General features: G+C 39.6%; 1 protein-coding gene across 2 annotated transcripts in view; it reads left to right on the top strand.

Annotated features, from left to right (window-relative positions):
• The first annotated feature begins 374 nt into the window (after positions 1-374).
• Positions 375-12,457, top strand: part of PEX5L (peroxisomal biogenesis factor 5 like) — a 46,210-nt gene continuing 34,127 nt past the window's right edge. For both annotated transcript variants that reach the window (XM_071812594.1, XM_071812593.1), the window contains exons 1-2: positions 375-437; positions 2,159-2,263. In XM_071812594.1, coding sequence (XP_071668695.1) covers positions 2,195-2,263 — 69 coding nt within the window. In that variant the 5' untranslated portion in view covers positions 375-437; positions 2,159-2,194. The remainder of the gene's footprint in view (positions 438-2,158; positions 2,264-12,457) is intronic.

The raw sequence follows: 12,457 nt of genomic DNA, 5'->3' as shown, positions 1-12,457 counted from the left end.
CACTGCAGTGCCTTTCCATTTGGTAGCCAGGAAATTACCCGCTAACTTCTGGTAGCAGATTCATGTTTCTCGTACCATAGGTGAGTAGCCAGAAGTAAATCAACCTGACTTACATGCAGTCTTTAAGGAAAGCTTAAAGAAAGACCTAGTAAAAAAGTAGTATCAAAACATTTGCTTTGACTAGCAAATATACAAATTCTGCTCATAAAAAATAGCACAGTATTCATCAGGTTACTGTTCTACTTGTACTATCAGCGCTGTAAACTGCCGAGACAGATTTTATATATTGTTCGACCACTCCCAGGGTTTTGCAGTTATGTTCATGAGAGGTTACCAGCAGGCACTAATACGAGTATCATGACTCTTTTCAGGTAGTAGGTGAAACCTTGAAGAAAAAGTGGCTCTGTCTTCAAAAAAGTGACCTGACCTTTGCTTTGGTGGGTTTTTACTCTGCAAGAAATAAAAAGCACTGCATGCTTTCCAATGCATCCTTTCTAGCCGATAAACTATTTAGATCTAGCACTCAGCACAAAAGGACTACATTTTATAAAGATTGAATAGCATGTTATCAGTGCAAGCTAACGAGATCTCCATGCGCCATACTAGAAACCAGCTTCATAGACCTGGAATATGTCATACCAATCATGAATGGAGTAAATATGTAATTGGCCAAGAACCTTTGATATGCTTACCGATTAGAAGTAATTCTCACTGAATTAAATCTATTTGATTTTACAATGACTTGGCATCACAAATCTAGCACGCTTATCATTTCTGACACTTCTGCTCTGAGAATTTCTTGCAGCATGCAAAGAACTCTCTGTAAGGTAACTGATGTGTTGCACAAGCAAGCTAACCTAAGATTGACCTGATGATCAATAAAATCTGTTGAAAAACAAACACAATAATATATAATGTGTTTACCTGCAATGGATGAAATGTTTCTGAAACAACCTGTAGCTCAGTATAAGCCCTAGCGTTGTGTTTGTTTGTTTTGTTTTGTTTTATTGGACACAGTATACAATGCTAGTGAAAGTAATTCTAGTATATGATGTGGTAGCAAAGAACCCCTTCTGTTAATAGACTTCTAAGTATCTAAATATATTACAGTCTAGTATAAAATACTGCTTTTATGGAGCCAGATCCTGCAGTCTTTGCACAGCTAAAGCTTCCATGGAAATCAATGGGAGCTTTTAGAGTATAATAGTAAGGACATGCCCAGGGTCACCAGCATAATACAGTTCTGCTGTCGTGCTTTATGTGCGTGCTCAGACTTTCTCTGTCACTTGCAAGAGTATGAGAGGTCAAAATACAGAAATCCACATGAACTCAAGAAGATAAATATCCTTTTTAAATAAAAACTATGGCTTCCAAGAGAGTATGGCACATAACGTTAGTGAATTTTTTGTTTGGCTGAAATATTAAATAATGTTAAAATATTTTATCTTGAATATTTATGATATATTAAGCTAATTTTATGAAAAGTCAAATTAAAAAATAATCCTTACAGTAAATTCAACAACAATGACCATTTTTGGGAGAGCTATAGCAATGCCTATGATGGCAGAATTTGGCTCCGTACATTCTGTTAGCAAAAAACCCAGCCCGTTTATATGATGTAAATTGCTTTTTAAAATGTTACTAGAGCTATAAACACTGTGGGCTCAGCCCTGCAGGTTATACATTCAAATTTCATGGTGAGTTTGCCTCAGTGAACTCCAAGGATCTGTGCTCTATTTGCAAAATCAGCTTGATGCTACTTTTAACCAAAACCCAGGTATTTCAGATGCAAACTGTTGGGTAATTAAAATTAAACCAAGGGGCTGATCCTGCAAACCACACTCCTCTGGAGAAGGTCCAAACCCTTCTGCTCACATGGGGGTATTTCTTGCCCAGCGTGACAGGGCCATGTTCCCCTTGGCTTCACTGGGGCAACTCCAATGAGTCACAAGACTCCGGCCAGATCCCTCTGCGCTGTTAACTAACAGCCTCACAGATAAGTTATTTTTAAGACTGTGTATTCTACTTTAAACTAAGCTTCGCTTCCAGCCGTAAACGCCGTCAGTTTAAGGCCGGGATGGTTCGGGGGTGTGTTTTCGGGGCGCGGTTGTGCCGGGCTCGCTGCTGACTCGCGCCATTGTTGATTTCGCTGTTGTAGGGGAAAGGCTCTAGGGCGGCAGATAAGGCTGTTGCCATGGTGATGAAGGAGATTCCGAGGGAGGAGTCTGCAGAAGAAAAGCCCCTCCTTACTATGACATCACAGGTGGGCGGAGCGCGGGGCTCTGAGGAGGCCGCGGACACCACGCGGGTCACGGCCACGCGGGAGTTGACAAAGCCCCACGCGGAACGTGGCACACGCGGAGCGAGGGGAACCCCGGCCCGGCCCCTGCGTCCCCTCGGTGCCATGGCAGCCCCAGCGCTGCTGGGGGATCCCCTCTGCCAGGGGATCACACACCAACCTCAGTGCGGGGAAAACTAGCGTGGGGTCAATAATGGAACCGCTTTGGGGTTTAGATGTTTTGACAGAAACACTTAAACAAAAATGCATTTTTTTTCCCCAAATAAAGGGATTTGTAGAAAGTACTGTATATGTCAGTTACTAGAAAGTTATTTAAAACATCAATGTACTTCATGCCACAAATATTCTTTTGCAATGCATATATAAAAGACCCATTTGCAATGCATATATAAAATTAGAAACCACCACTTCACAGTAGTATCATTTTCAATATCTCACATCCCGTCCCTAAGCTCTCACTGGGATTCTACTGATCCAAGTAAGAATGTGCTATTTTGCTCACCCCTTTGCTTTCATTTCTACAACTTCAGCCGAAGGAAGGGCATAACGCCATCACACTAAACCTCACACCTTGCAGCACCCATTGAGCCATAGGTGGTTTCGTTAGTTTACTGAAGGCAGTGACTGAATGCTGACACACACAGCACTTCCATCTTGTTACAAGAGTGAATTTTACTCCCTTCTGTTGCTCACATACATGAATTTGTTCCTCAAGCATTTCCTTTACTGTTGATCTCTAGCGCACATAAATTACTCCTCCTCAACAGGAGGTTTAATGGAAGTAATCATACTACAAATTAGTTCTTATGTGAGACCCTTCAACAAAATCCACAATCCTGTTTTATTCTATTCATATTTTAGGATAACAGCTACTGTATTTCTTTGGAAGTATTTAGGATGCACATAGCTCTCGGAGTGCATCACAGATGCACTGCACTAACATACACACGTTGTAGAAATATCATCATCTACTTTGGAAACCAGGTCTGGCAATCTCCTCAGCCCCTGTTGAACACTATCTTTTGTTTGTGGTGGATTGTCATATCTATGAAATAACTACATGACAGACGGTCCCTTTAAGGCATCGTTTTCAATTTTCTGCTAAATGATTAACAAAACAATAAGACAATATAAAACACTGACCTCTGTCCCCTAAAAAGGGCAAAACTTCCACTGGCTTCAACAGGGCCAGGAGCTCAGCCTGGTTTCTTCAGATGTGTAATGCACCATTTGTTGTGGTTGTCTGTCAGTCAACTCAGCAATAGTCTGTGATAAATTTATGAGTAAAATGCTTGTGTCTGTTAGTCAGTATAATTTCTTCCACTAAACACAAATACCTACTTCCCTGCTATGCACCAAAGGGGTGCAGAAACCAAAAGGAAGCAGAATCAAGTGAAAAAGTGAGTATTTTCCATAGCCATCTCTGCATCATGTATGTGTGACGTGCAGTTATACTACCATATTGCATACCTCATTTGTATCCTAATCGTCTGGCTGTGACATTGTTTTGAGATGCTTCCTGTTTAGTGTGTCTGTGTAAACCCCTTGTTCAGCCCATTCATTTAGAATAACACACCGCTATATTGTGATATACATTTAGCCATCACCATCCAAAGTGTTTGTCTCTGCTCTTTACATGATGAAACAGATGGATGTGGTTGCTGCTCACAGGGTGAAACATGCAGGTTCCAAATCGGCTGCAAACAAGTTTCCCAAGCCAGATTAAATTGGGTCATAAATACAAAGTCTGGTCCTTCAAAGTTATCACCACCACCATACCCAGTACAAGCAGCTGTGTATCTCTTGGGAAAGAATGAGATACATTAGGTGTCTGTGTTGCTCCACCCCTACAACTAACTAGGCAAGAAACCTGCAAGTAAAATACAAGGATTGAGCCCAGATAGAGTGCTTTTAGAAAAGTTAAAAAATAAAATCTCTTGTTTCTAAAAATCTTTGATGAATGAAGGATTACTCACGTCTGACTGTGAAAGCAGATTCCACAGGAAAGCGTAAGTGGAATCTGATACACAAAGAGCAGACTCTAAATCCTCATTTTGAAATAGTAACAATGTAGAGAAGCCCCTGTGTTTATAGGAGATGCTTTTTTTCTGTCTTCTTCTGGAAAGTATTAAAAACATATCCAACACAGAAAAGTCAGATAAATATTCACATTTTATTGTTATGCTTCTAGCAAAGCCCTGCTTGTAAGAAATGACAATTATTTGCTGAGATAAATACCGTGAATTTAATTGTGATGAGGTTTCCAATTCACAGATTATTTTATATCATCAGGTGTTATTTCACATCATCAAATCTGGAGGCAAATCTCCAAATAACATGAACATGCAGACTCCAGTGAGGAGTCTGCCAATATATGGCAAAACTGGGAATCCTGACCATCATTCCAGCAGTGATGAGTCTACCACAATAAGCAGAGGGGTATTCTTCGTAATTGAGTAGGCCTTTCAGTATCTAATTTTTGTGATTCTATCTCAATTATTTTTAATGAAAATCACTTTATTGTTGTGAGAAAGCATTCAGTACTTGCCAAATATTAAATTTCGAGCATCAACAGAGAGTGAGCTTTCAGTACTAACTGGATTTGGTAGAACATAACTCTCTACTATGTTGTTGTCTCGCCTTATCTCTGAAAAGATAATCCAGAAGAGACTGGAACAAATTAAAAAGAGGCTTTTTATACTAATAGAACCCAGAAAAAGTAAAAGAAAGTTTGCTGAAGGTTGAAAGGTTAACTGGAAGTTAACTGCTAACTGAAGCAAAGAAATAAAGGAGAAAAACTGTGCATAAAGTTCTATTTGATTTCCAAAATAAAATTTCTATTTAACCTCTTCACAGCTTCTTTGCATTTGTCAGGAGAATAAAAGCTCACTTCAGACTGAATTTCTGATGAGAAATTTAAACGTAAATGTCCCCTGGAGTCAAAGTTTAATTGTACAGTCAGCTATGAAATTCCCAATTTACTACAGGTCAGTGGACTTCAAAAGATTTGATTCAATAAAGTACTTAGATTCACACTTATACTTTAAAATATCATTAACTGCTTTACTGAGCAGTAAAAAAGTGCAGTTAAATACCTTGCCTGCCTGATTTTAAACAAACAAATCTCACAGTGTCACAAGAATTATTTGTCTCAGATTCATCACACTTAATTTAGATTCTTCATTAGAGGACATAAATTGGAAAGCAAGTGCTGGTAGGATCCCTATAAAGATAATAGAAAGAAAAAAAGACCTCCAGGAGGAGATTCATTTCCAAGGTGATCCTGTGGCAAATATACTCTGGTATTATATGGGAAAGAAATGAGAGTCCATAAAACATTCACCAATAAGAAAAAGAAATGCAAAGTATATATTTTAAGCTGTCCCCACTTGTGATTATAACTGAAAAAACATGGGAGCTGCCTACTTAGAATTTACATGAACTACACAGACACTGGTCAGACTACAATTTTAACATTGACTGCTTACAATTTAAAAAGTTAACCTATAAAACACTTAGTTTTAGAATTTGAAGTGGAGAGACGAAATCGAAAAAGGTGAAATTACAAGAAACACACTGAAATTCATCCTATCCCATGAAAAAACGCAGACTACAACACACAAGCTGTCAAAAAACATGTTTCATGACTATACCCCAATTAACTCCACCAGATGCTTAAGGCTTTTTAAAAGTTTCTCTATGAGGTATTAGTATCCAGAGTAGGAATTTTTTATTATTATTAGTAAGTGAACTTAATTTGCATGGCATTTCTTGATCCAAGCCTATTTATAGTTGCTCAAGGGTATATGAGTGAAACACTCAAACACTTCTACTGCCTAAATTCCACTGATTTCTTTTGTCTTTGCTGGTTGGGGTTTTTGTTTTGTTCCAGGGGTTGTGGGTTTTTTTTTCGGTTTAGTTTGGTTTTTGGGAGGGGAAGTTTCTAAAAGACTGACAGAAGATCTTTCAAATGCTTCATTGCAACTCTGTAAAGGAAACCAATTAAAGATAACTGATACTCAGTTCCCAATGTTGTTAGCAGATTTTTCTGATCAATTTGATTGCATAATCGCAGTTTTCCATATAAAAGTTACAGTCCCATTTGAATCAATCATGTTCATTCTAAGCTTCTTAGCATCAGACTTGCAGTGTCTTACAGCCCAGTGCAGAAATGTTTACTAAATAGCATTGTAACAGTATAACAGAAAGTTAAAGAAAATGTAATTAGCTTCTGTTCTCTTTTATACCAATCTAAATAGGAATTGACTCCAATTTTCAGTAATTGATACACATCAATGTAGAAAAAGGCAAAAATCACTCCAGTTTCAGATAATGACAATAAGTTTGGACTACAATAATTCGCTGTACATTCCAGTCGTCTCTCTGAGAACAGTGGCAATTTCCTCACTGATCTTGGGAGGACCAGACCTCAGATCATATTTTTATATTCTATTTCAAGGATTAATGATAAACTCATTATAAGTATTTTCCATACATCTCAAATCTGTCTTGTTTGATTTACTGTAAATGTTTTTAGTAGTTTAATAGGGGACACTTAAGTCCTATTGATAACCCTTTTTCATCTATTATTAGAAAAGGTAAATACAAGAAGACTTAAAAAATACAGAATTAATAAATGCATGCTTAGCAGTACAAATATTGATTGATTCTTTACCTCCAGGTTAAATACTCTTCAACACTATTATTGCTTTTAGGGCAGTACACATAATTTCAGCAGAAATAGTCTCATGAGTATAATGAAGTTGCCTTGACAATATGCTTAGAAGTCATAAATTGGCTGCTTGCCTAAAGTTATACAGATTTCTCTGTCACATAAATTAAATACATTTCCATGAAATAACAGTCTTAATTTGAAATTGCCATGGGAATTGATGGTGTAATTTTTTCTTAAAACAAAAAATTAACTATACTGTTTCATACATTTTAAAATGCCTCAGCATTCCATAAGCACGGAACTATTTGAATAAACATTTTTTGTAAATAATGTCAGTTTAGCCCTGTTTTGTTTTTTACTATCATTTATGAATAGGAATTAATTTTCAGAAATTTTTTGTCTCTTCATTCATGAATGCTAAGTAAAAATATGTTATCCTGTGAAGGAGTTGCAAGCCATATTCTACAGCTCTTCTATATTCAAAGATCTGTTTGTACAGTGAAACTGTTCTACTGAATTGCAAGTCCAAAAAACTCACAAACAGCTTTTAAGTTTCAGGCTTTTCGATCTTCAAAAACATTTCAAAGCAAATGCACACGCCTTGACAGACCCCTAGGGAGAAAGCCTGGGTAACTTAACAAGAAATTAGAACTTGCTGCCTATGACTGCCCGCAGTAATGCATCCAAAACCACAGCCTTGGTCTAGACATGCAACAGAACTCTGTTTTAAAAGAAAAACCCATCAAAAAAAGACAAGATAAATCTGTGTGATTTCGAAATAATTACAGCCTACATGCAAAGCTACAGCAAAGGTACAGTAAAATATGACTTCAGTTGCATGGGAAATGAACAAAGGCTGGCTGAAGATCAGTAGGAACAGCATAAGCTTTACAAAAATTAAATTCTGTGATAATCTGTGACATATCTGATATTGTTAATTCCCTCACCTTCATCTTTACAGTCTTCATACTGCTATAGCATGAAGATTTGGTCTTTAAAAAACAGTGGTTTCTTTCATTTAAGTTCACATTTGACTATGTACCAGACTCAGAATAGTACATGAGGACCTATACAATCCACGACTGCTGACACTTGAACTTACCTATGGGTCACTGGTGGTTCATAAAGAATTTGTATATGTAGCTCAGTCCCATATACTGGCAGCCTTCTTCACTTTCAGCTAATGAAAAACATCAAATAATTCTCTAATATTTTGTAAGCAATCATCATAGCTGCCCCTAGAGAAACAGCAAGGGTACGAATCTAACATCTGCAATGTGAGTGAAACAGGAGTCTTCCAGTTTCTGTCCCCTGCACCTTATTTAAAAACATTTGAGAGCTGTAGTTCTCAAAGTCAGAATTCCTCTTCAGCTGTTGCCATACAAAAAGTAATTTCAATAATTAATACAGAAAACAGAATCCAGCACCATGAGTTATCATTTGTTCCCTCCAGACACTATCACAACACTTATGTCTCCTCCCACGGTAAAGGTTTCTTTGGAGCTTGACAACAAATAACCTCCGATTCTGCAGGTTTTCTGTTCTGCAAGACTTTTCCCACCTGCATTTACTCAGCAGACATGTCAGATTTGTTACTCCCTCAGTTAACCAGCAGGCCATTTTCGGACTACAGACTAGGTACTTCCAGCAACTAACAGTACAGAAATAATTTCTTCAAAATAACATTTTGTCATTTCTTAGTGACTATATTACTTCAATGATCTCTAAGCATCTAGCATGATGAATTAATTTTGTCTTTGTTCAGCATTGTAGGGTAGCTCTTCAGACGGTGATATGGGTAAAGGAAGAGGTCAAAACACAAATCACAGGGTAATGCTACAACACATAGCCAAGTGAGGGAAAGCAAATAAATAAAATCTCATAACACCCACGAAAGGCAGGCACTTCGGTTTAGTAAACAGCATCCTTGACTTTAAAAGTGAACAGGGCATGCTGACATTAATGCAACAGACAGATTTGCAGTAAATTGTGGTTTTATATGAACAGTAAAGGCCAAATTGTCAGTCACAGTCCAAATATCACAAGAGCAACTTTCCTCCCCTTGCTCTATGGCTGTGATCCAGCATGACTGTTAGGTGCATGCTTAACTTTGAGTTTCGCTGAACGCGCTTAAGTGCTTTGCTGGAATGAGGCCAAAATGCAGGAACCAGACACAACTACAATTCCATGTTTAGTGTCCTTTAGCCAGACCAAGAGGAACAGAGGGAAGGAGATTGTGAACTGTGAGACATTTAGTTCTGCTTTGCAACAGTACATCATAACTTTTATAGGTTAGCACTCAAATAGGATGCTACTGTGACACAGCCATCACAGCAAGAGTTGCCACCAAGCAATGCAAATGCTGTTTAGGAATATGCAATATAAGGACATTATCACTCACCAATTTAGGCATCAAGCATCGGTTTTCAACAACACAGCTGCCATATGAGTTTAAGTATCCAGTATGGTGTCCATAGTAATCCTCTCACAGTTTCTCTGACTTCACATCAGCTCCCTGTCAGTTGTTTGCATTAAGCCCCAGAGGGGTCACTTGGCTGGTGTGATTTCAAGTAAGAAATTGTCACCTCTGATTCACAGGTCACTCCATACACTTCCTACCACTTAGCAACAGAGTACTGGTTACCAGCTGCTGAGCAAGAGTCCTCAGAGAGGCAGCAGCACAAAACTGCCTTCTGCAGGAGGGTGAAATGAGTTTGTTTCAGTTTGAGAGTTTCCTGCTATTCACACTTGGTGGAAATCAATTATACTGTGTGCCCTGTGAATTGGTTCTCTGTTCTTGTGAAAACAAAATATTTGGCTGGCATGTCAGTTTCGTTTGGACATAAATTCACATTAGAGTGAGGGGAAAAAAGTATGACCCTGGCACAAGGATGATGCAAAAAGCAATCATTCTTACTAGATAATAGTAAATAAAGTGTGTGAGGTGGTAATTTTCATTGTGGAATATTTATAAACATGCTAGAACAGCAAGTAGAGAAAAACATAGCTCACTCAACCTGAACTTTTAGCGTGAGCCTAGTGATTTTTGACAGGAGCTCCCTTTCCAAACCCCCCTCAGTGAACATGTCAAGATAACAATCTGCAGATACAATGGTTGGGCCAACACTTCCAGTATGTTCTAGAGAACAATAACCTCAGTTTCTACTTGTGGTTCCCATTTATCAGTTTTTTGAAATAGTTAATAAGTGGAAATGAATTCACTTGTTTTCTCTTACTCTAATGAATGCCTCCAAAGATCACAGTGCGACAGATATGTGCAGAGAACCTGTCCATCGAGAAACCATTGCTGTGTTTTATACAAATGAATTAGCAATTGATGCTTGTGCTTTAGTAGATGCCTCTGGCTCAGTTAAAAGAACAGTGTAACACTTACAAACTACTCAAATTAATCCAATTCATTCACTTATTTGTCCAGTCTCAGCCAAGCAGCAAACAAGTTCCTCAGAGCAAAGTTCAAAAATACAATATATCCAACATAAAATCTGAGTTAAAAGATTCCTGCTTTCTCCTGTGCTCATTACCAAATGTGCATTGCCACACCTTGAGCCTTCTAGGTCAGATCATTTCACCAATGCAGTCGGCAGCTCAACCACACTCACCAGCACAGCAAAATGTGAGTGCCCAGGAGCAGCCAGCCTGCTGAACCACACAGGGGATTATCCATCAGTAGTTCGGGGCTTTCAAATTAGTGCCTTGAGTAATTCAGTCACCCTCAGGTGACCAAAGGGGTAGAATGCAATTCAACTAACTTGGGTGGCTAATTACATCTAAATTTTAGGTGCTCGTTGAACCAGTCCTGCTAAAATAAGTTCCATATATAGCCAGTGGAAAAGCGAGGTGCCTTTGAGAGCCTCCTGAGGGACAGCATAAATTAGGCAGGCAAGACCTCCTAATGGAGTTGCTGTTCTAGGCATTTATCTCTCCCTATTGAACACGGAAGGAACTTCAGCACTTAATTTAAGAGAACTAGTTCACTATGTGCTCAAAACATAGGTGCTAATTAGCTGCCTATGCCTGACTGGAACCCCCCAATTTAGATTCCAAGTAGTTTATCTTAAAGACTAGCATTATGTTATGCCCTACTAACATCATTTAAAAAAAAAAGGCAAAAGAACACGCACTGTGCATTGCAAACAAATCAACATCAGGAATGTAGTAAGACAGCATATACAATTGGATGTCAGGACCATACCTTACCGACGGCCTCGGTGCACTCCAGCACTCCCACAGTGTGAGCCCAGCACTCTGAGAAGAGAAAGCAGACAAGGCAGATGAACACAATCAGCTGTAATTGCAACACTGGGTAAGACACCGGTGCTCTCAGCTGTTCCCCTGAGCACCAGGTGTGCTGCAGCTCCTGCTGCCTTGAGGCCAAACTAAGCTGCTCTGGGGAAACTTTTCACAACAGAGCCCTGTCAACTGCCCATCCTCTCTTTTTTTTTTTAAACCAAAAACGAAACAACAAACAAACAAAACAACATCTACTCCCTAGGTGTTCCATAACTTTCTTACTACAACATAAGATGTAGACTAGGAACAAACTGACACCAAAGCCACAGCAGTTGTTGTATGCAGACATAATCTCACATTGTCTCTGGCACAGTAAAACACACCACCAGCAACATCAGCATTGTAAGAGGCACCTGCATTAAAACCATGAGCCAAAGGCCCTGAGAACGAGGTGAAAACAAGAGCTGCCACCATGGCAGCAGCTAGGTGCCCCATGGAGGCTCCCCAGGGCAGTGTGTCCCCCTTGAGGAGATTCCATGGGGCCACAGCTCCAGGAAGGTATTTTACCAGGCAGGACAACCCTAGGAGAACAAGGAGACAAAATAAGGCTTGGGAGAGTTTAGGGGTGACTGCAGGGCAGAGGAAGAAATGCTGGGCAGGTGACTGAGGGAAGCTGACACAAGGCTAGATATTATCTAGAGGCCCTCCCATGGCTACCACTCCCTTTCAGGGGGCCAGCACTGAGCCTCTTCCACAGCAACATCTCCCTTCCTACCCCAGCACACCCATGTCCAGGCCCATTCAGGATATGATTTTTTTTAGCTCCCGCACAATTAATTGAGCCCCCACCTACCCTTCAGGCCTGAGGAGCTCCCAGAGAAAGAACTGCCATAAGCTGCCACCTCCTCCTGTTCCTCACAGCAGCTCTGGCAGCAGCACAGAGACCACTGGCCAAACCAAAGAAAAATCCAGCAGTAAAGGCAGCTGCAAGTAATAAAGTTCATCAGCTAAATAAATGCAGACAGCTGGGGTGCAGAAGATGGAGGGCAGGTGATTTCCCTTAGCACCCTAGGCTGCAGAACTGCCTAGCCTGTGCTGGGGGGAAACATGGCAGACATGGCCCTCAGCACAATAGCCGCTGTCTGACCCGGCCTCTGCACCTCATCTCAGTTCTCTACTAAATAATCCTTACTTTGATTATATATTTAAGTAGCAGGGCCATCACCATCAGG

The sequence above is a fragment of the Patagioenas fasciata genome, chromosome 9, assembly GCF_037038585.1.
Source record: "Patagioenas fasciata isolate bPatFas1 chromosome 9, bPatFas1.hap1, whole genome shotgun sequence".
NCBI classification, from domain to species: Eukaryota; Metazoa; Chordata; class Aves; order Columbiformes; family Columbidae; genus Patagioenas; species Patagioenas fasciata.
Note: the sequence above shows the minus strand (reverse complement) of the source record. Positions and strands in the feature narration are given on the sequence as shown.